Here is a 25,172-nt window from a genome sequence, read left to right as displayed (position 1 = left end):
CGTGACCAGACAACATGCGGTCTAAGGAACTCTCAAATGAGGTGAAGCAGAACATCCTGAGGCTGAAAAAAAAGAAAAATCCATCAGAGAGATAGCAGACATGCTTGGAGTAGCAAAATCAACAGTCGGGTACATTCTGAGAAAAAAGGAATTGACTGGTGAGCTTGGGAACTCAAAAAGGCCTGGGCGTCCACGGATGACAACAGTGGTGGATGATCGGCGCATACTTTCTTTGGTGAAGAAGAACCCGTTCACAACATCAACTGAAGTCCAGAACACTCTCAGTGAAGTAGGTGTATCTGTCTCTAAGTCAACAGTAAAGAGAAGACTCCATGAAAGTAAATACAAAGGGTTCACATCTAGATGCAAACCATTCATCAATTCCAAAAATAGACAGGCCAGAGTTAAATTTGCTGAAAAACACCTCATGAAGCCAGCTCAGTTATGGAAAAGTATTCTGTGGACAGATGAGACAAAGATCAACCTGTACCAGAATGATGGGAAGAAAAAAGTTTGGAGAAGAAAGGGAACGGCACATGATCCAAGGCACACCACATCCTCTGTAAAACATGGTGGAGGCAACGTGATGGCATGGGCATGCATGGCTTTCAATGGCACTGGGTCACTTGTGTTTATTGATGACATAACAGCAGACAAGAGTAGCCGGATGAATTCTGAAGTGTACCGGGATATACTTTCAGCCCAGATTCAGCCAAATGCCGCAAAGTTGATCGGACGGCGCTTCATAGTACAGATGGACAATGACCCCAAGCATACAGCCAAAGCTACCCAGGAGTTCATGAGTGCAAAAAAGTGGAACATTCTGCAATGGCCAAGTCAATCACCAGTTCTTAACCCAATTGAGCATGCATTTCACTTGCTCAAATCCAGACTTAAGACGGAAAGACCCACAAACAAGCAAGACCTGAAGGCTGCGGCTGTAAAGGCCTGGCAAAGCATTAAGAAGGAGAAAACCCAGCGTTTGGTGATGTCCATGAGTTCCAGACTTAAGGCAGTGATTGCCTCCAAAGGATTCGCAACAAAATATTGAAAATAAAAATATTTTGTTTGGGTTTGGTTTATTTGTCCAATTACTTTTGACCTCCTAAAATGTGGAGTGTTTGTAAAGAAATGTGTACAATTCCTACAATTTCTATCAGATATTTTTGTTCAAACCTTCAAATTAAACGTTACAATCTGCACTTGAATTCTGTTGTAGAGGTTTCATTTCAAATCCAATGTGGTGGCATGCAGAGCCCAACTCGCGATAATTGTGTCACTGTCCAAATATTTCTGGACCTAACTGTATGCCCGGCGCAGAATCGCACAGCAGGGTCGACACAGCACAGCGCACACTGCGGAGGAGAGCGGTGGTGACTGAAGATTGAGCGGCCACTACAGGCACCAGCCCACTACAGGCACCGGCCCTTCTGGCATTTGCCAGAATTGCCCTATGGCCAGTCCGGCCCTGGTCCTAACTCTGCTACATCTAGAGCTTATTCTTATCTAAAAACACTTACATATCAACACATACATTTATAATATTCAACAGTAAATACATAAGACATAGAACAGTTATATTATGGGGGCACTGCCCCTCTATTACATAAATGATCCAACATGTGATGTTCTGATGTCAAGGAAGACGCTCGCACATGGAATGTTATCCGTACTCCAGCATCGCCACTCCGTCATTCTGCGCTGGACCAGAAGCAATGTCGTCCCAATCACTAGTCTCCTGTTTTTTAGTGGCCTCCTTATTAGTCAGGTCTCTGTTGGTCATAACCTCATAGTTTCTGATCCGGCGCTGACTGTTGGAGAATCAGCGGATCCATGGGTGAGTGCAGCTCCATTTCTTCTTTCCCAGGCTGGCTTCCCTATGGCAGGCTGAAAAATAACCCGGAGAACCCCTTTAAGAAGAATTGTACAAATATAATGTTACTAGCTGTAGCACCCAGCGTTGCCCGGGATAGTAACTGTTTCTCTGTCTCTCTCCCAGTCTCTGTCTGTCTCTCTATCTCTCTATCTGTATTTGTCTGTCTGTCGCTCTCTGTCTCTCTCTTGGCCTGTCAGTCTCTCTCTTTCCCTGTCTGCTTCTGTTTGTCTCTGTCTGTCTCTCTCTCTCTCTATCTGTCTGTCTCTTGGCCTACCAGTCTCTGTCTGTCTCTTTCCTTGTCTGTCTCTGTCTGTCTATCTCTATCTGTCTGTATCTCTCTGTCTGTGTCTCTCTCTCTGTATATTTGTCTGTCTGTCAATGTCTGTGTGTCTATCTGTGTGTCTGTCTCTGTCTATCTGTGTGTCTCTCTATTAGTGTCTGTCTCTCTCTGTCTATCTCTCGGTCTCTGTATCAGTCTCTCTGTCTGTCTCTCTCTATATCTGTCTGTCTCTCTATCTCTCTGTGTCTGTCTCTGTGTGTCTGACTGTGTTTTTCCTTGTCTGTCTATTTCTCTATCTCTCTGTCTGTCTCTCTCTGTCTCTGTCTATTTCCCTGTTTGTCTCTTTCCCTGTCTTTCCCTGTCTGGCTCCCTTTTTTCCCTGTCTGTCTCTGTCTGTCTGTCTGTCTCTTTCCCTGTCTGCCTCTGTCTGTCTCTTTCTCTGTCTGTCTGTCTCTGTCTGCCTTTTTTCCCTCTGTCTCTGTCTGTTTGTCTCTTTCCCTGTCTGCCTCTGTCTGTCTGTTTCTGTCTCTGTCTTCCTCTGTCTCTTTATCTGTCTGTCTGGCTATTTTTTCCTATCTTTCTCTGTTTGTCACTGTCTCATTTGTTGTCTGACTCTTTCTTTGTCTGTCTGTGCCTGTCTGTCTCTCTCTCTCTCTGTCTGTCTGTCTTGCAGTCTATCCCTCGCTATCTGTCTCCCCACCGACATCATATTACCTCACACATAAGATTCTTATACTAACAATTTCCTTTGTTGCCTATAGCAACCAATTACAGCTCCTATTAATGACCTGTGGCTCCCAGCTCCATTCACTTTAATGGAAGCAGTTTTTTTGGAGAGTAACTGTAAAGCGCGGGGTTAAATTTTCCCATCAAAACATAGTCTATGATGTTCCCTGAGTCACATGGGGTGTCTGTGCAAAATTTTGTGATTGTAAATGTGACGGTGCGGTTTCCTTTACCGGACATACATACATGCACACATACATACATACTCAGCTTTATATATTAGATTAGTGAAGGAGAATTACCTTCTTCATTTACCCTCTGTTGAGAATTAATGAGAGATCTTATTTGTAGTGCGGTAAGTATAGAGAGTGGACAGGCCCTGATGTCTGAAGAAGGCAATAGATTATAGGGTGGGAACTGAGTAACATGGCTGCAAATATTTGTAATACCTTGCCTTGGAATCTGATGCTTAAGTTGGCCACGGGGCAAAAGTCACTGAATGTATGGAGTAAATGAGATGGGCGGCTTTACAAACTTTAGGGGGTCTGCCTTTATTAATGTCTGTCCTAATATTTTCTCATTTCTAGGGTCTCTCTCTGGCAATGGCTACAAATACAATAGGCCCATTACTGATGGCTAAATATTTCTCACCACTTCTCTTGAAAGGAAGAGGAGCCTTTGGGGAGCAGCCATCTGACAAGTCCAAGCAGCACAATGCCATTCTAGTTAATATGAGCGCTAAAGTCGGCTCTATATCTGATAACGGTAAGAATTAGCGGCACTTCTGTAAAGTTTATTAAGATGATAATCAATCACCCAGGGAGGTCCATATTTCGAACCATAATGTTCCCAGTGCCATCTTGCTCCTCATTTGATGTCATGTAGACATGTCTGAAGATGTACTTGGTAAGATTCTTGAGCGAGGTCCCTGCCAAAACGAACAGTCTATTAATCTATCTAAGTTTACAGCAGACTCTCCAAGACCGCCACTCCTGGGCTCCTGGATGGTCCCTGCTTGCTTCCTGCAGCATGCTGTACATTGAAGGATTAAAGGGAGTAACAAATGGGGTTCCCATCAAGTAAGAACGGCCACTCAGTATAACATGATAGATAAAAAAGGAGAAGAAACTGAGTTTTAAGAAGCCTTGCATAATCAAAGACAGATGCGTCACTATTAGTAATATAACGTTTATTGAAAAACAAAAAATATGGGCACTGTCATGTAAAGAAACACATAAAATACAGACAATGTTTGGAGAAAGAATCGGGAAAATCCCATACTAGGACCTCAACAACATCATATTGTGTTAAAGAGTGTTAGCTCCAGCTTTACTGTATAGTGGTGTCCCAAACAGTCAAATAAAGAAGGGGGGCCCAAAAGAGCACACACAGTAAGGGAACCATATGACATTATTCAGTTCTAGAGCAGTGCTTACCCATATATGTTGCCAATATAGATGCCGTGTCAGTGGTCCAGGTGATGGTGGGGGAATCCCCGACGCGTTTCGCAGAACAGCTTCCTCGGGGGGCAGTGTGACCCTGTATGGTGAACCCCATGTATATATAGTGGTGGAAATAATGCCTAGTTGCCGCCGTTTGTAGCGCCGCATGCGCTGTGACATGTCCGGGTCCCGCGCGTCACTTCCGGAGCTCCCAACGGAAGTGACGCTCACAAAGGAACGTCACCGCACGCTGGACGGAGCCTCCTCAGTACGCGCGAGACTTCGGGCAGCACAGGGCATGCGAATCACGTGCGGCCATCTTGGATGTTGGCAAATCCATATATAGGTAAGGAGCACTGCCCATAATACATATAACACTGTATTCGTGAGAACAGCATATTCCACAGTCTATAAAAAGGTGTTCATTGGAGCACAGTCCACAAAAATGCCCCAATCTGGTGTGTGTCCGCCATGAACCAGAGGGGTATACCAAGAAATACATATATAATATATAACTGAGTTGTACACCCAGCGGGGCATAACATGTAGATACCCCATGAACATCATGTGCCACACAAAAATATGATTCATTTAACACTACTGGCATAAGGCAAACACCTGCTCAGTCAGGGCGGACATAAACCAGGAAAAGAATGCAATCCCATCTCCTGCAGGAAAAGTGGGTACATATATACATTTTTTCGGAGATTACTCCACAAAATACTATCCATCTCCCCCCCCCCTTTATTCTTTTTGAAGAAATAAATTAAACCAGAGTACTAGTATGTGACCCAAGTGTTCCCAAAGGGAGAACACCTGCGTCACATATCACCTGAATAAGGCATACAAAAAAGTAACCATACATACAAATATATATGCATATATACACACACACACATACATGTATGTGTTACAATAATACAGTAGTACATAAAGTTACCAAGTGTAAACCATAGATATTACGACCCGGTACAGACACAGGACCAAGAAAAATGCATCATCTTAGATGAAGGAGGCCACAAAGGGCTACCTCAAGACTATCATTAGACACCAAAGATATCTCATTAAGTGAGTCGTACACAGTCATGGTCCTGTGCTAGACCAGGGCGGAGGTACAAAAGGGAGAAAGAGGAGAGCCAGAAAATGGAAAGGAAAAAATATAATTAATTATATATGTGTCTATGTCTACGTGTCCCCCCAACAATTCATATTCATACTACTGACTCATAGACATTTATAAGTCTAAATTCTTTATAGGGAAGGAGACGCAGACATAAACCGATAACCACAAAATGCCCCCACATATTAACATCCAATTAAAATACATCATTTATTGATGAATCTATGTAGAAAGGGGGAATACATATACAGCGGAAGAAATTCACGGTCTATGTTGCAACATAAGGCATGATCCAGAGGAAGGGAAGATCCAAGCACAAGGATTCGCCAAAAAGGACATCCAAAGTTGTTCACTCGCAAGGGTCCAAGATACAGGTCACATCTCATAAAAAGAAACAAAAAAGGGGGGAATTAAAAACACATAAAAAAATTAAAAAAGCGGAACACACACAGTGAACCGCTCCCAGAGAGACGAAGGGCAAATTACAAAAATGAAGAGAAACTCATCTTCTCATTCAGGCCAATGGGTGTCATGGTCCCAAGTCTGACAATCCAGCTACATTCACGTTGAGAGAGCATCTTGGTGTAATCGCCACCTCTTGTCCCCAGATGAACCACATCAATACCTCTTACTCTAAATTTCCCAGGATTACAACCATGTTCTAACTTATGGTGTCGAGGTAGGGTCTTCAGCTGGGGATCATCGAGGTCAAGGTCAACAGCCGCCAAGATGCCTCTCACGTGTTCTCGCGTACGGAATCTTAATTCGCGAGTAGTAAGTCCTATATATACTTTGCCACACCCACATGTGGCATAGTATATAACATTGGCTGTGCGACAGGTAATATGGTGTTGGATCAAGAATTCAGTTTTGCCGTCCGCTGATGTGAAGGATGTTGCCCTCACCATATTGCGGCAGGCAATACATGTTCCACATGGAAAGAACCCTTTTAGCGGTTCCCCCCACCAAAAATGCGAGGTACTGGGGCTACATAATGGCTCCGAACCAACTTGTCCCGCAAGTTGGGTGCACGCCGAGATGTCATTAGAGGACCAGATGGGAGAAGGGCCCCAATGGATGGATCTATTTTCAAGACGCCCCAATGACGTCTTAATATTGTGCACATCTCCTGCCACCGATCATTAAAAGTAGAAATGAAACGAACAGGCGGATGAGATTCTTCTTTCTGTTTTGATTTAGGAATCAATAAGTCAGTACGCAAAGTGTTCTGAGCACGCCCGAATCCACGGCGAACACTCCTCCCACTATACCCCCTGGATACAAATCTCTCCCGAAGATCTTGGGCTTGTTCTCTAAAGAGAGTATCAGTAGAGCAGACTCTCCTAGCCCTCAGGTATTGACCTATCGGGATTGCAGAGACCGTGGAGGGAGTGTGCGCCGACGAGGCGTGCAACAGACTATTTACCGATGTTTCTTTACGACATATAGTCGTTTGGATAGAGCAGTTAGGATGTATCATGATCCGTATATCTAAAAAATCAATGCATTTTTCATTGCATTTAAAAGTAAGTTTGATATTCAAATCATTACAATTTAAATCATGAATAAATAAAGAAAAATCTGAAAAAGTGCCTTTCCAAAAAATCAAAATATCATCAATAAAACGGAGCCAGCACTGCGCATGGGACACGGCGGGCACGCCCTCGCCGAAAACCTCCCTCTCCCAGAATCCCAGGAAGAGGTTTGCGTACGAAGGCGCTCACGCCGCGCCCATCGCAGTGCCCCGCTCCTGTAAAAAGAAACGATCCTTAAACAAAAAATAGTTATGTGTCAAAATAAAAGAAAGTAATTTCAAAATTAATTCGACCATTGATACATCCAGACTGCTCATCTCCAGGAAGAATCTCACCGCCCGAAGTCCATGTTCGTGTCCTATCGAGGAGTATAGTGACTCAACGTCAACCGTGGCCAATATGACGTCAGGGTCCACAAAGATCCCATCGATCTGACGCAGGACGCCCATGGTGTCCCTGACATAGGAGGGCAAAGTCTGAACCAAGGGATGCAGGTAATGTTCAATAAACCTGCATACCGGCTCAGACAGCCCCCCAATGCCAGAGACAATGGGACGCCCCGGGGGGACCAGGGGGTCTTTGTGGACTTTGGGAAGTAAATAAAATGTAGGTATTTTGGGGTCCTTTACTAGTAGTCCATCCATAATTTTTTTGGGGATAATCCCTTTTTGGAAGGCCAGGTCAATAATTGCAAAGAGATCCACCATATAGCTGTTAGTCGGGTTGGAGGTAAGGGAGGAGTATGATGCTTTGTCCCTCAGTTGTCTGAAGGCTTCCCGTTCGTACATCTTAATGGGCCAGATTACCACATTTCCCCCCTTGTCTGCTGGTTTGATAATAACCCCCGGCAGACTTTTTAATTCCCTTAAAGCTTTCCTCTGTCCAGCCGTCAAGTTATCCCTCCTCCTGACACTGCCATCCAAAGTTTTCAAATCGTTGGCCACTAATTTGTGAAAAATCTCGACGGCTGGGCATAGGGAAAAGGGGGGAAAAGTGGTCGACCTCGGATAGATGGATTTAGGGAAATTGCCTCCAGACGCAGAGGGGGTGGAATTACCCACTATTTCATCCAAGTCCTCCAATGCCTCACTCTCTGGAATATCGACACTGGCTCTCTGTGGGTCCTTGTTGGCGTGCAATTTCTGTAGAACCAACTTGCGGGAGAAAAGGTTCAGATCTTTCAACGCTGTGAAATAATCAAACGTACTTTTAGGTACAAAAGAAAGACCAAGCTCCAAGACTTCAACCTGGGGCTTGGTAAGTATGATGTTAGATAAATTAATTACCTCTAAATTGTTATTTTTGTTTCTGCTCTTCTTGTCAAGAGACTCAGGGGGAGTAATCTTCCGCTTAGTAGCTGCCACCGCAGGTTGTCTAGTTTTATTAGGGTTCCATTTGCTGACAAAGGGCGTCATAAAACCTCTCTTTTCTGATGTATCCTCATCCATTGATGAGAGGGAAGATATAGAGGGGGATCTGGTCTGATTGAGAGATGGAGGAGGTCTTCTCTTTTTTTGAGGATGCTTCCATCTATAGACAAAGTTGTTACGATAATCTCCCATGTCTCGTTTATACTTTTTTGTCTTCACCTCAATTATATCTTTCTCCCATTTTGTGAAAGATCTCTCCAAATCCACATTAAGTTTACTAAGGGAGTCTTCAGATAATTTGGCAGACAGGTCTTTCTTAAGATCCTCAATCTCCCTCTCTAATTTAGAGAGTGTTTTATCATTCATTTTAATCAGCAGATTCATAAACCCTTTAGAGCATTTTGTGGCCAGATCTTCCCACTCCCTCTTAATCTCCTCATCATCTACATTAAAGGAAGGGAACACCTGGACTCATCCGCCTGTTCGTTTCATTTCTACTTTTAATGATCGGTGGCAGGAGATGTGCACAATATTAAGACGTCATTGGGGCGTCTTGAAAATAGATCCATCCATTGGGGCCCTTCTCCCATCTGGTCCTCTAATGACATCTCGGCGTGCACCCAACTTGCGGGACAAGTTGGTTCGGAGCCATTATGTAGCCCCAGTACCTCGCATTTTTGGTGAGGGGGAACCGCTAAAAGGGTTCTTTCCATGTGGAACATGTATTGCCTGCCGCAATATGGTGAGGGCAACATCCTTCACATCAGCGGACGGCAAAACTGAATTCTTGATCCAACACCATATTACCTGTCGCACAGCCAATGTTATATACTATGCCACATGTGGGTGTGGCAAAGTATATATAGAACTTACTACTCGCGAATTAAGATTCCGTACGCGAGAACACGTGAGAGGCATCTTGGCGGCTGTTGACCTTGACCTCGATGATCCCCAGCTGAAGACCCTACCTTGACACCATAAGTTAGAACATGGTTGTAATCCTGGGAAATTTAGAGTAAGAGGTATTGATGTGGTTCATCTGGGGACAAGAGGTGGCGATTACACCAAGATGCTCTCTCAACGTGAATGTAGCTGGATTGTCAGACTTGGGACCATGACACCCATTGGCCTGAATGAGAAGATGAGTTTCTCTTCATTTTTGTAATTTGCCCTTCGTCTCTCTGGGTGCGGTTCACTGTGTGTGTTCCGCTTTTTTAATTTTTTTATGTGTTTTTAATTCCCCCCTTTTTTGTTTCTTTTTATGAGATGTGACCTGTATCTTGGACCCTTGCGAGTGAACAACTTTGGATGTCCTTTTTGGCGAATCCTTGTGCTTGGATCTTCCCTTCCTCTGGATCATGCCTTATGTTGCAACATCGACCGTGAATTTCTTCCGCTGTATATGTATTCCCCCTTTCTACATAGATTCATCAATAAATGATGTATTTTAATTGGATGTTAATATGTGGGGGCATTTTGTGGTTATCGGTTTATGTCTGCGTCTCCTTCCCTATAAAGAATTTAGACTTATAAATGTCTATGAGTCAGTAGTATGAATATGAATTGTTGGGGGGACACGTAGACATAGACACATATATAATTAATTATATTTTTTCCTTTCCATTTTCTGGCTCTCCTCTTTCTCCCTTTTGTACCTCCGCCCTGGTCTAGCACAGGACCATGACTGTGTACGACTCACTTAATGAGTTATCTTTGTTGTCTAATGATAGTCTTGAGGTAGCCCTTTGTGGCCTCCTTCATCTAAGATGATGCATTTTTCTTGGTCCTGTGTCTGTACCGGGTCGTAATATCTATGGTTTACACTTGGTAACTTTATGTACTACTGTATTGTTGTAACACATACATGTATGTGTGTGTGTGTATATATGCATATATATTTGTATGTATGGTTACTTTTTTGTATGCCTTATTCAGGTGATATGTGACGCAGGTGTTCTCCCTTTGGGAACACTTGGGTCACATACTAGTACTCTGGTTTAATTTATTTCTTCGAAAAGAATAAAGGGGGGGGGGAGATGGATAGTATTTTGTGGAGTAATCTCCGAAAAAATGTATATATGTACCCACTTTTCCTGCAGGAGATGGGATTGCATTCTTTTCCTGGTTTATGTCCGCCCTGACTGAGCAGGTGTTTGCCTTGTGCCAGTAGTGTTAAATGAATCATATTTTTGTGTGGCACATGATGTTCATGGGGTATCTACATGTTATGCCCCGCTGGGTGTACAACTCAGTTATATATTATATATGTATTTCTTGGTATACCCCTCTGGTTCATGGCGGACACACACCAGATTGGGGCATTTTTGTGGACTGTGCTCCAATGAATACCTTTTTATAGACTGTGGAATATGCTGTTCTCACGAATACAGTGTTATATGTATTATGGGCAGTGCTCCTTACCTATATATGGATTTGCCAACATCCAAGATGGCCGCACGTGATTCGCATGCCCTGTGCTGCCCGAAGTCTCGCGCGTACTGAGGAGGCTCCGTCCAGCGTGCGGTGACGTTCCTTTGTGAGCGTCACTTCCGTTGGGAGCTCCGGAAGTGACGCGCGGGACCCGGACATGTCACAGCGCATGCGGCGCTACAAACGGCGGCAACTAGGCATTATTTCCACCACTATATATACATGGGGTTCACCATACAGGGTCACACTGCCCCCCGAGGAAGCTGTTCTGCGAAACGCGTCGGGGATTCCCCCACCATCACCTGGACCACTGACACGGCATCTATATTGGCAACATATATGGGTAAGCACTGCTCTAGAACTGAATAATGTCATATGGTTCCCTTACTGTGTGTGCTCTTTTGGGCCCCCCTTCTTTATTTGACTGTTTGGGACACCACTATACAGTAAAGCTGGAGCTAACACTCTTTAACACAATATGATGTTGTTGAGGTCCTAGTATGGGATTTTCCCGATTCTTTCTCCAAACATTGTCTGTATTTTATGTGTTTCTTTACATGACAGTGCCCATATTTTTTGTTTTTCAATAAACGTTATATTACTAATAGTGACGCATCTGTCTTTGATTATGCAAGGCTTCTTAAAACTCAGTTTCTTCTCCTTTTTTATCTAGCATGCTGTACATTGTTCACGTGAACCCTGCAGTCAATCATTTGCCTCAGCAGTTTTGTGGCATACATGCTAGTCTCAACGCTGAGGCCAGTGATTGGCTGCAGCATGTATGAGCACACTGTACAGCAGGGAATAAGGAGAAACCTGCAGAAAACCTGCTACACAGATTTGGTGACTATAAGCTACGGCAACCACCACTGGGCTCTTATATACAATGTTCTAACATGCTGTATACAAGAGCCCACGCCACTGTGTAGAGCGTAAAAATGACTTTATAATACTTATCTAAACAGTCAGTTCGGTACAGATCGGTCAAATGGGTGTCTCTGTTCTCCGGGTGTGGCACCTCCTCTTTCGGGCATCTTTGTCCTCCTTCTTCTGAAGTCTAGGTGCATGACGCATCCTACGTCATGCACACAGACGGCATTGAGGTCCCGCTCTTTCGCGCTACAATACTTTGATCTGCCCTGCTCAGGGCAGATCAAAGTGCGCCTGGGCAGGACCTCAATGCCCGCCTGTGTGCATGACATAGGACGCGTCATGTACCTAGGCTTCAGAAGAAGGACAAAGATGGCCGAAAGAGGAGGCGCTGCACCGGAGAACGGAGACACCGATCTGACCCATCTGCACCGAACCGACCGTTTAGGTAAGTATTATAAAGTGATTTTTACATTCTACACAGTAGCCTTGACTCTTATATACAGCATGTTAGAATACTGTACAGTATATAAGAGCCCACTGGTGGTGGCCGCAGCTTATAGTCACCAAATCTGGTGACAGGTTCCCTTTAAAGCAGTTTTCTGGTCACATAAAATTGATGACCTATAAATTGAATAGGTCATTAATACCAGACTGGTGGGGGTCTGACATTTGATACCTCCACAGATCAAATGTTAACACCTGCAGCAAAAGATACTATCAGCTAATCGATTGAGATGCCAGCTGTCGGACCCTCACCAATTTTGTAGTGATGATGACCCTTTCAAGTTTGTGGAAGATTCAACAGCTTAGAAATGGGAATGATGCAGGTGATATTAACAAGATCCACCAACACCAAAGTCCTTCAAATGGTGTGTCCAAAACAACGCCAATGAGGACAGGAGGGCAAACTGAGTACAAAGTTTCATGTTAAACTCTTTTTGCACTTTTGAAGTCAATGGTGATGTCTGGGATACCTGAAATATTAAGTAATCAGATGGAAGACCATTCAGAGCAGAGATAATCACCCTGTCTTGAGGACAAAAAAAATCATAGAAATGTGTGCGTAGAATTGTTATGTTTTAAGCCAGAGTTTAATAAATCATATTCATTATATTATTTATTTTTTAGGTTTAGGAGGGTGGTACAGCTACAGGATGTCTAAGTCAGCCCTAAATATGGCTACCAAATGTCTTTCTATTGAACTGGGAAGAGGAAAGAACAAAGTGGTCTGTGTTTCTCTGCATCCAGGAACAGTGGAAACAGATTTATCAAGTCGTTACCACAAAAACGTCCCCAAAGAGAGGCTATTTTCTCCCGAGCGCTCCGTGTCCTACCTAATGACCATCATTGACAGCCTGAACATGGACCGGACTGGAAAGTTTTATGCATGGAATGGGTCTGAACTGCCTTGGTGAACTGTTTTATACATTCCTTACTGAATGTAAAATATCTTGTGACTCATCTATGAACAGTAGTGTTCTTAGTCATTAAAAAAATGTATAAATCTTTCCCGTTTAAGGTCAATTAGGATTACCAAAATTATTTATTTTTGCCAAATGCCAGAATAATGAAAGAGAGAATGTTTTAAGGCATTTTTATTACTTTCTGCAAATTCAAAAGTTTACATACATATAATTAGTATTTGGTACCATTGCTCTTTGTAACGCCTGCCCGGAACCATAGACTCAGACTAGCTATCACGGAGAGGCTAAAGGAAAGCCGCCCACAAAGCAGGACCCCGAGAACCATGAAACCCTTTAACCCATATACAGGGATTTAGAATTACTGCAGGGCCCCGTAGATCGGTATCTATGGAAGGCTGCAGTTCAGAGGAGAGCATTAGGCAGGGTCAAACCAGGAGATGTAGAACAGGGACAAAATCGGCAGACAAGGACTTAGTCAGGAAACCAGGCAGAGGTCAAATCCAAATCTGGCAGTGAGGTACAAAAACGGCAGGCAGAAGGGTAGTCGGAGAACAGGCAGAGGTCAAAACACAGGGATTACTATTCAGAACAGAGCGGAAACTAGAAAACAGGAATACAAAACTATCTATGGCAGTGACCAGCAGACAGAAGGGGGTATTAGAGGGTGTGGTGTCTTCCCATTGGCTGTAGCTGAATGATGGTAAATTCAGCTGGAAGACAAATGCCACCTACAGTCACCCAATGGTACTGCAGGTCCCAGGAAAACCCAGCTTAGTGGATGAGCGTGCGCCCACCAGAGCCACTGCCATCAACTCCTCTCTTATCACCAGCAGAGTCCATGGCGGGAACACGGCGTCACCTGGTGATAGAAGCAGAAGTTGCAGGAGCGGACTCTGGTGAAGGTGTGACACCCTTAAACTGTATGACCAGAGTCAAACATTTTGGATATCCTTTCAAAAGCTTCTCACAATAGTTGGTAGGAATTTGGGCTCATTCCTCCTGACAGAACTGGTGTAACTGAGTCTTGTTTGTAGGTCGCCTTGCTCGCATCTGCCTTTTCAGCTTTGTCCATAAATTTTTAATAGGATTGAGATCAGGGTTTTGTGATGGTCATTGCAGAACATTGACTTTGTTATCCGTAAGCCACTTTGTAACCAGTTTGGCAGTATACTTCGAGCCATTGTCCATTTGAAAGACCCATTTCCGCCCAAGCTTTAAGTTCCTGGCTGATGTCTTGAGGTGTTGCTTCAGTATTGCCTTATAATCTTCTTTCCTCATGATGCCATCTATTTTGTGAAGTGCACCAGTCCCTCCTGCAACAAAACAACCCCACAACATGATGCTGCCACCCTCATGTTTCACAATTGGGATGGTGTTCTTAGGCTACAAAGCTTCTCCCTTTTTCCTTCAAACGTAACGATGGTCATTATGGCCAAACAATTCGATTTTAGTTTCGTCAGACCACAGGACATGTCTCCAAAAATTAAGGTCTGTGTTAATGTGTGCATTTGCAAATATTAATCTGGCTTTTTTTATGTTTCTTTTGGAGTAATGCCTTCTTCCTGGCAGAGTGACCTTTCAGCCCATATTGATACAGTACTTGTTTCACTGTGGATAATGATACAATCTTAGCAGCTTCCGCCAGCATCTTCACAAGGTTTTTTGCTTTTGTTCTTGGGTTGATATGCACATGTCTGACCAAAGCACGTTCATCTCTAGTACACAGAACTCGTCTATTTCGTGATATGGTATGATGGTTGGACATTCCCTTGTATGTAATTGTGTATAATTGTTTGTACAGATGAATAAGGCACCTTCAGGTATCTGGTAATTGCACCCAAGGATGAACGAGACTTGTGAAAGTCCACAATTCTCTTCCTGAAATCTTGGCTGATTTCTTTTGACTTTCCCATTATGCTACACAAAGAAGCAGTGTGTTTCAGGTGAGCATTAAAATACATGCACAGGTGTGTCTCTAATTAACTCAGATGTTGACAATAAACCTATCATAAGCTTCCAAAAACATGACATCATCATATGGGCTGTCCCATATTGTTTAAATTCATAATATTCTTAGTGTATGTAAACTTTTGACTTTGCAGAAAGTAATAAAAATGCCTTAAAACATTCTTTCTCTCATTCTACTGGTATTTGGCAAATATAAATAATGTTGATAATCCTAATTGACCTAAAACAAAAAAGGTTTATTTTGATTTCATGTCAGATAGTGAGAAAAACATGCATATGTGTCTTGTTAAATAGTGAATGTAACCTTCTGTTTTCAACTCTATCTAATGTAAATGGGGGCAATAACATACAGCTTTCAAGTCAGTGAATGTTCAACTGTGCTGAGACCGCCAATAAGGCTAAGTTCACACACTGCGTTTTTTTGACGCTGCGTTTTTGTGCGTTTTTTGCAGCAAAAAAGCACAAAACCGCACCCGCGGCAAAAAACGCATGCATTTTTACCGCGTTTTGGTGCATTTTTTGCTACGTTTTGCAGCGGTTTTGCTCACTGCGTTTCTATGCATTTTTTATCAGCGAACAATGCCATTAAAGATTGTTGAAAAAAAAAAGAAGAAAAAAGGTCTGATGTCATTTTCTTCTTCAATATGTTCTTCATTCTCCACTAGTGCAGGAGAGCAGACAGCTGCAGAACTACAAGGTTCAGCTTGCTCCATCCAGGACTGTATGCTGGGCTGGAGGGAAAGGCAGGGGGAGCAGAACTGCAAGGCTCAGCATACTCCATCCAATAGTGTATGCAGGAAAGCAGACAGCAGCTGCAGAACTACAAGGCTCAGCATGCTCCATCCACTAGTATATGCAGGAGAGCAGACAGCAGCTGCAGAACTACAAGGCTCAGCATCCTCCATCCAGGACTGTATGCAGGAGTCTTTTGCCCCCCAAAAAAATGACGTGGGCTTCGCCATATTTTTGTATGCTAGCCAGTGTCACGCTCCCCGTGTCCCAGCACCACTCCTTACCCACTGATCCAGTCCACGTGTCCACCGGTCTTGGCTGCCATTCCCGCTCATGCTCCCCAGAGTCCTGTTCCTGGTCTCAGGAGTCTGATTCTGACTAATGTTCTGTATAGGACCGGGCCGCGCCCACTCATCTGGTCTTATAGCCCCAGCACTGCTGCAACAGGAAATGACCTGAGGCTGTGCTGAGTATATAAGACTGGCCTCTCCATGTGGGCGGCGCCTGATCATCGCTTGTGTTTCTATACCTTGTCTTGTGAGCTAAGTGCTCAGGTCTTTGTTCCTGTTTCCTATTACTGCCTTAAAGTACGCTGTGACCTTAGTGACCTGGTCCTGTCTTTGCTTCCTGATACCTGCACCCATTCCTGCCACGTTAGTGCTCCAGCTACCGTGTACCCTGCCCTCCAGGTAGGGTGCTCGGTCCAGTGGATCCACCTCCTGGGCCTACCAGTCCTCCCTGGCCCTCACAGTATGATCAGGCCATGGATCCCGCTGGAGCACAGGCCATGGATCCCGCTGAGACACAGAAATCAGAGCTCGCTGAGCTGCGCCAGGAGCTGGCACAACAGCGTGAAACCCTGAACCGGATGCTGAAATTCTTGGCGTCCGTGGACCACCGGTTGTATACGCTGCAGATCGCCGCCTCGTCCACGCAGCAACCAGTCTCCAGGTCTGAACCAGGTTCCTCCACAGTCTCGCAACTTTGCCTTGCTGCTCCGCATCGCTACGCAGGGGATCCCAAGTCCTGTCGAGGCTTCCTGAACCAGTGCTCCTTGCACTTCCAGTTGCTCCCGCACTTGTTCACCTCAGACCAGGCTAAAGTGGCGTTCCTTATGTCACACCTGGAAGGTGAAGCCCTGGCCTGGATTAACCCCCTGTGGGAGAACGAGGACCCGATGATCACCGACATCCAGGAGTTCCTGCAAGCTTTCCGAAGTACCTTCGATGAGCCCGGACGAACTACCGCAGTGACCTCTTCGCTTCTCCGGCTACGCCAAGGGTCCCTGACCGTCGGCCAATACGCCATCCAGTTCCGCACGCTCTCCTCTGAGCTGGGCTGGAACAATGAGGCTTTGACGGCGGCCTTTTGGGAAGGTCTCTCTGGCCGCATCAAAGACGAACTAGCCGGCCGTGATGTTCCACGAACCTTGGACGCTTTGATTTCCCTGGCCACCCGGATTGACCTCCTTTTTCAGGAGCGTACCAAAGAGATAGTCCGGGAGAAGCGACCACCTTGCCACGTCTTGCCCCCACAGAAACCTACCGCTCCCTCGTCCCTGCCTTTCCGCGACTTATCGCCAGAACCCATGCAAGTGGACCGTCTGACCCAAGCCAAGCAACGCCGTGCAGAACGGCTCGCCCAGGGCCTGTGCTTCTATTGCGGAGACGGTTCACATATGCTCCGTTCTTGCCCGGTGAAACCAGGTAGACCCCAGGTCCAAGGGATGGTGGGAACCACCACCCTTGCCACCGAAATTCCTTTGGTTCCAGTTAAACAGACTGTCCGGGTGACGACAGAGGGGACCCGGTTTTCAGCTGAGGCCCACATCGATTCTGGGGCGGCAGGCAACTTTATCCACCAGGCCACGGTAGACAAATACCAGGTCCCTGTCACCCCGCTGAAGAAGCCTCTCTGGTTCGCCTCCATAGACGGCAAACCGCTCTACGAACCTGTCCGGTATACCACCGAGCCCGTGAACCTCCAGGTTGGCACTTCGCATACAGAGACCATCGCCTTCTATGTGATCCCGAGGATGGCTCCTGAGCTCCTGTTGGGCCTGCCCTGGCTGAAACTCCATGACCCTGTTATTAGTTGGCGCTCTGGCGCGATTACCCGCTGGAGTCCCTTGTGCCACGAAACCTGCTTTCAGCCTGTTCCTCAGCCCCTGGCACTTGACTCAGTCAAGCTGCAGGATCCTGAAGAAGAGACGACGCTATCCAGTGTCGTTCCATCATCCCCAGTCTCTGAGACCTTGATTCCACCATCTTCTGGAGATGAGACTTTGACTCCACCGGCTGCCCAGGATGAGACATTGTCTGATACCCGGTCCGAGACGCCCGATCCGGTCGGCCAAGATTCCAGTCCTGCTTCTAACTGTCCTTCCCTTTCCGTTGCCTCCCTTGCCGCTGACATGGGTTCCCCGATACGGGACATAGTGGCCATGAAAACGGTCCGGGGTAAGCAGTCCTTCCTGGTCGATTGGGTGGATTGCGGTCCTGAGGCCCGGTCCTGGTTGTCCCGGAAGTACGTTGCTGCCCCTCTTCGGTGTGCCTTGCTGTCTCGGCGGAGGAGAGGGGGGCTTCAAGGGGGGGGTACTGTCACGCTCCCCGTGTCCCAGCACCACTCCTTACCCACTGATCCAGTCCACGTGTCCACCGGTCATGGCTGCCATTCCCGCTCATGCTCCCCAGAGTCCTGTTCCTGGTCTCAGGAGTCTGATTCTGACTAATGTTCTGTATAGGACCGGGCCGCGCCCACTCACCTAGTCTTATAGCCCCAGCACTGCTGCAACAGGAAATGACCTGAGGCTGTGCTGAGTATATAAGACTGGCCTCTCCATGTGGGCGGCGCCTGATCATCGCTTGTGTTTCTATGCCTTGTCTTGTGAGCTAAGTACTCAGGTCTTTGTTCCTGTTTCCTATTACTACCTTAAAGTACGCTGTGACCTTAGTGACCTGGTCCTGTCTTTGCTTCCTGATACCTGCACCCGTTCCTGCCACGTTAGAGCTCCAGCTACCGTGTACCCTGCCCTCCAGGTAGGGTGCTTGGTCCAGTGGATCCACCTCCTGGGCCTACCAGTCCTCCCTGGCCCTCACAGCCAGGTACAGCAGGCAGCTACGGGCTGCCCCCAACCACCAGCTGCCTATTTGTACCCGGCTGCGAACCAAAAATATAGGGCAGCCCTTTTTTTTTTTTTAATTATTTCATGAATTTTATGAAATAATTAAAAAAAAACAAAAATGACGTGGGCTTTGCCCATATTTGAGTTCAGCTAGGTACAACTAGGCAGCTGGGGATTGGAATCCGCAGTGCAGGGTGCCCAAGCTTTCTGGGCACCCCCGCTGCGAATTGCAGTCCACAGCCACCCCAGAAAATGGCGCTTTCATAGAAGCGCCATCTTCTGGCGCTGTATTCAACTCTTCCAGCTGCCCTGGTGACGGGTGGCTCGCTGGGTAATGATGGGGTTAGGGCTAGCTGTATATTATCAGCTGGCCCTAAGCCCGAAATTCAAGTGTCACGCCAATAATAGACATGGCCACCATGAATTTCTAGTAAAGATAAAAAAAAACACCACACAGAAAAATATTTTATCTAATATATAAAGCTGAATGTGTGTATGTCCGGGATTGGCATCCGCACCGTCACAGCTACAGCCACAAAATTTTGCACACTCACACTTCTGGACCCCGAGAGCATCATAGGTTATGTTGTGAGGCGAAATTTTAACCCCGCGCGTTCCAATTTACCAATCAATTTTGCCCCCTATCAACATAATGGGGAAAAAGTGAAAAGTGTATCCACACCATCGCATTTACAATCACAAAATTTTGCACAGACACCTCATGTGACCCAGGGAGCATCGTAGACTATGTTTTGACAGGAAAATTTAACCCTGCGCTTTACAGTTACTCTACAAAAAACATGACTCCATTAAAGTAAATGGAGCCTGGAACTACAGGTTATTAGTAGGAGCTGTTTGGTTGCTATAGGAACAAAAGACATTCATAGTATAAGAAACTTATATGTTAGGTAATAAGATATCGATGGGGAGACGGATAGAGAGAGACAGAGAGACAGACAGGGAAAGAGACAGACAGGGAAAGAGACAGACAGAGACAAACGGTGAAAGAGACAGACAGAGACAGATGGTGAAAGAGAAAGACAGAGACAGACGGTGAAAGAGACAGACAGAGACAGACCTGGAAAGAGACAGAACTGGAAAGGGACAGACCTGGAAAGAGACAGAACTGGAAAGGGACAGACCTGGAAAGAGACAGATGGGGAAAGAGACAGACAGACATGCAGACAGGGACAGAGACATGCAGACAGGGACAGAGACAGGCAGACAGGGAAGGAGGAGACAGCCAGAGAGACAGACAAAGATAGATGGGGAAAGACACAGACCTTGATAGAGACAGACAGGGAAAGAGACAGAGAAATAGAGACAGACAGGAAAAGACACAGACAAAGAGACGGGGAGACAGACGGGGAAAGAGACAGACCTGGGAAAGAGACAGACCTAGAAAGACAGATGGGGAAAGAAACAGAGAGATAGAGACAGACAAAAAAAGAGACAGAGACAGGCAGACAGGGAAAGGGATAGACTGGGAAAGAGACAGACTGGGAAAGAGACAGACTGGGAAAGAGACAGACTGGGAAAGAGACAGACGGGGAAAGAGACAGACGGGGAAAGAGACAGACGGAGCACATTTCTTGGCCAATTTAGTTGAATCTGTGTGGAATATCTGTGGTGTTGAAATATATGTTGTGAAATGCTTCTATTAGCTTACTTTTTGCCTTTTAATAATTACATTTCTATCTATATGTTTTGTCTTTGTTTTTGCGTGCAGAATACATTTTTGTTAATACATTCTATTTTGTTAACAACAGCTATTAACCCAGGTGAAGCCGGGTAGTACAGCTAGTTAGAAATAAAACACAACACAATTAGTGACTCCATCTTTATTGAAATAAAGAACCCCTCCTCCGCAGTAATCCTGGGTCAAGGGTCCCGCGCCGTCCAATCCGGATCCAATATCATCTGATCGGTTTGCTGGAAGGCAAAGCGATCAGATGATGTGTTAGGTTCAAGGGCCTGAATCACATCACACATCAGCTGATTGTATAAAAGCCATTTATACAATCAGCTGATGCATCGGTGCAAAAAAAAACAAACCTACACATGTCCGTGCTGACTCCTGTCCGATCGCTGCAGGAGCTGCCGGTAATCAACTGATGAAGTCTCCTGACGGCATCAGCTGATAGCCGGCCGGGCGGTAAAAAGCCGGCGTCACCGCGAGACATAAGATCAGCTGATGCGTCAGGTGACCGCATCAGGTGATCTACCGCTAGGTCCTGGAGGCATCGGATGTGCCCGGAGAGTCTGCACACAGCCGGAGCGGGGGTGGCGGTAGAGGGAGAGGAGCTGGGAGCGGACATGGCACTGGGAGTCCGCTGACAGGTGAGTATGACTTTTTTTTTCTACTGTTCACTTTTGATTTTACAGCTGCTTCCATTTCCCGCCCGTACATGGCGCCGCACGGGAGCAGACATGGCGCCGGACGGGAGATTAAAGCAGCGGTGGCGGTACCGGGAGGATTCACGCTTCTGCGTTTACTGACAGAAGGAATCCTCTTCCTGTACATGTCACTTTACTACCCACCCCTTGCGTTTATATCTGCGTTTTTAGTCAAAGCAACGCACTAAAACGCAGCTATATTTTCAATTTGCGTTTTTCGTTGCATTTTTGAACATCTCATTGAACTCAATGGATGGAAAACGCAGTGAAAAACACAAAAATAATTGACATGCTGCGTTTTTGTGGGCACCACAAAAACGCAACTAAAAAAAATGCTGTGTGTAGACAGCAAAAATGAAAACTCAGACTTTGCTGGGGAAGCAAAGTCATGCAGTTTTCTGAGCAAAAACGCACCCGAAAAACGCGCAAAAACGCAGCGAAAAACGCACTGTGTGAACTTAAGCCTGCTTTACATGGGACGACCGATTGTGCGATTTCACAATCGATTGTACCCGCCCCCATCGTTTTTGCGTCACGGGCAAATCGCTGCCCGTGGCGCACAAACTCGTTTAACCCCCGTCACACGTACTTACCTTCTGGACGACCTCGCTGTGGGCGACGAACGTCAATTTCCTGAAGTGGGAGGGACGATTGGCATCACAGCGACGTCACACAGCTGCCGGCCAATAGAAGCGGAGGGGCGGAGATGAGCGGGACGTAAACATCCCGCCCACCTCCTTCCTTCTGCATAGCCGGCGGGTGCCGCGGGACGGAGGTAAGCTGCTGTTCATCGTTCCCAGGGTGTCACATGGAGCGGCGTGTGCTACCCCGGGAACGATGAGCAACCGGCGCCATTTTAATTAAACGAGATTATGAAACCGAGCGACGAGTAGACGACTCACGATTTGTGAGCGATACTGCGTCGCTCGGAGGTGTCACACAGCCCGACGTCACAAGCAATGCCGGATGTGCGTCACAATATACCGTGACCCCGACGATCTATAGCACGAAAGATCGTCTCGTGTAAAGCACCCTTTACCCTAAGGCAGACCTGGGCAAGGGGCGGCCCGCGGGCCACACCCGGCCCGCCTACTCTCTGTGACCGGCCCGCCTGGCTCAGGGCGTCCTTGCTGGCCGGTCACTGATGAGGGCAGTCTGACCTGTTGTCCGGAGCTCCAGGCTTCGGGAGGCGCGTGGTCAGATTGCCCTCATCAGTGCCCGGGCAAATGCCGGGGCCCTGGAGAGCTGGGGGGGCCCACTCGGCCTCATCAGTTCTGGTGCCCCTTGGCCGGGGCCCACTCGCCTTAGTTCTGCTGCCCCCGGGCCGAGTTCCGGGGACCGCAGTCCTCGGCAGGAATCTGCGGCGCCGTCCCTTTAAGGAGCAAAGACTTCCTGGTTGAACTTAATCTGTGGGCGGAGCTACCGGCCGGCGTCCTGCTCATCCCACAGATGAGAGTTGCAGTGCCAGCCAGCGACCCCCAGCACAGTGCTTCTTTCAGGCTCTGTGTGGGCCCCCTCTCCACCGTGACCTGAGCGGTATGTGCCCTCCCCACCCCCCGATTTATGGGCCCTGGTGAGCTGTATGGGCTCTTCTCCCCCCTAGGTGTATTCCCTGCAAACCCCCCCCCCCCGGTGCCGTATGTGCTGGGCCCCAGAGTCGCGTGTGTGTCTGTCTGTATGTATATATGTAGCAGAGCTATGTGTGTATGTATGTAGCAGAGCTATGTGTGTATGTAGCAGAGCAATGTGTATGTATGTATATATGTAGCAGAGCTATGTGTGTCTGTATGTAGCAGAGCTATGTGTGTCTGTATGTAGCAGTGCTATGTGTGTATGTAGCAGTGCTATGTGTGTATGTATGTAGCAGAGCTATGTGTGTATGTATGTAGCAGAGCTATGTGTGTCTGTATGTAGCAGAGCTATGTGTGTCTGTATGTAGCAGAGCTATGTGTGTCTGTATGTAGCAGAGCTTTGTGTGTCTGTATGTAGCAGAGCTATGTATGTAGCAGAGCTATGTGTGTCTGTATGTAGTAGTGCTATGTGTGTATGTATGTAGCAGAGCTATGTGTGTATGTATGTAGCAGAGCTATGTGTGTCTGTATGTAGCAGAGCTATGTGTGTCTGTATGTAGCAGAGCTATGTGTGTCTGTATGTAGCAGAGCTATGTGTATCTATGTAGCAGAGCTATGTATGTAGCAGAGATAAGTGTGTATGTATGTAGCAGAGCTATGTATGTAGCAGAGCTATGTGTGTATGTATGTAGCAGAGCTATGTATGTAGCAGAGCTATGTGTGTATGTATGTAGCAGAGCTATGTGTGTATGTATGTAGCAGAGCTATGTGTGTATGTATGTAGCAGAGCTATGTATGTATGTAGCAGAGCTATGTGTGTCTGTAGCAGAGCTATGTGTGTCTGTAGCAGAGCTATGTGTGTCTGTATGTCTGTAGCAGAGCTATGTGTGTATGTATGTAGCAGAGCTATGTGTGTATGTATGTAGCAGAGCTATGTGTGTCTGTAGCAGAGCTATGTGTGTCTGTAGCAGAGCTATGTGTGTCTGTATGTAGCAGAGCTATGTATGTATGTAGCAGAGCTATGTGTGTCTGTATGTAGTAGAGCTATGTATGTATGTAGCAGAGCTATGTGTGTCTGTAGCAGAGCTATGTGTGTCTGTATGTATGCAGCAGAGCTGTGTGTCTGTAGGCATGTATAATGTGTATCTATGTATGTCAGTGTATATGACTGTATAGATGTGTCCGTTCTATATGTATTTTTGTGAGTTTGTCTTTAAATATGTATGTGTACGTATGTGTGTCTGCGTGTTGATGGGGTCCACTGGGACTCTTCCGCCCGGGGCGCACAAAAACCTGGAGCCGGCCCTGACCCTCATCAGACGCTGCGTGTCGGGCAGGAAACAGAGGACAGATCCTGAAGCTCCGCACAGTGTAGGCAGCGGAACGCAGGAATCTCTCCTCTGTTCCTTGCCCGACACTTTTCTCTGTGACACACGCGCGCCCTGATATCGTCAGTGCGGCGCGTGTCATTTGAAAAGTTCCCGCCCGGCAGGAGAAGCTGCAGAGGCGGGGGCCATATGGAGAGAGGCAGCGGCGGGGGCTCCTAGGAATACAGCGTCGGCGCAGCCTGGCCATGTGAAGGAGAAGCAGCTCAGCGGGGGGCTCGTACGGAGGTGTCTGAGGACGGGAACGATAAGAAGAGAGGTGAGTGGTTACTAGTAACCTGCGGGGACAATGGGGGCGGGCAGGCGGGGGGCTGGGGGAGAGGGGTAACTTTTGACAAATATTTGGGGTGTAGTGGTTTAGTATATGGGAATGTAGTTTTACAGGTGTGGTATATGGGGGGTGGAGTGGTGTAGTTTTATAGGTGTGTAGTGGTGTAGTATAATACAGGTGTATATAGGAGTGTAGTATAATACTACACCCCTATATACACCTGTATTATACTACACCACTACACCCCTATATACACCTGTATTATACTACACCCCTATATACACCTGTATTATACTACACCACTACACCCCTATATACACCTGTATTATACTACACCCCTATATACACCTGTATTATACTACACCCCTATATACACCTGTATTATACTACACCACTACACCCCTATATACACCTGTATTATACAGGTGTATATAGGGGTGTAGTATAATACAGGTGTATATAGGGGTGTAGTGGTGTAGTATATTACAGGTGTATATAAGTGTGTAGTGGTGTAGTATATTACAGGTGTAGTGGTGTAGTATAATACAGGTGTAGTATATAGGAGTGTAGTGATGTAGTATAATACAAGTGTAGTATATAGGGGTGTAGTGATGTAGTATAATACAAGTGTAGTATATAGTGGTGTAG

At 46.3% G+C, this 25,172-nt stretch overlaps 1 protein-coding gene across 1 annotated transcript in view; it reads left to right on the top strand.

Annotated features, from left to right (window-relative positions):
• LOC142310915 (C-signal-like) overlaps positions 1 to 15,624 on the top strand; it is a 65,733-nt gene extending 50,109 nt beyond the window's left edge. The window contains exons 2-3 of the mRNA XM_075348746.1: positions 3,470 to 3,647; positions 12,781 to 15,624. Coding sequence (XP_075204861.1) covers positions 3,470 to 3,647; positions 12,781 to 13,067 — 465 coding nt within the window. The 3' untranslated portion in view covers positions 13,068 to 15,624. The remainder of the gene's footprint in view (positions 1 to 3,469; positions 3,648 to 12,780) is intronic.
• Positions 15,625 to 25,172: the final 9,548 nt, after the last annotated feature.

Source organism: Anomaloglossus baeobatrachus, chromosome 5 (assembly GCF_048569485.1).
Source record: "Anomaloglossus baeobatrachus isolate aAnoBae1 chromosome 5, aAnoBae1.hap1, whole genome shotgun sequence".
Taxonomy (NCBI): domain Eukaryota; kingdom Metazoa; phylum Chordata; class Amphibia; order Anura; family Aromobatidae; genus Anomaloglossus; species Anomaloglossus baeobatrachus.
Note: the sequence above shows the minus strand (reverse complement) of the source record. Positions and strands in the feature narration are given on the sequence as shown.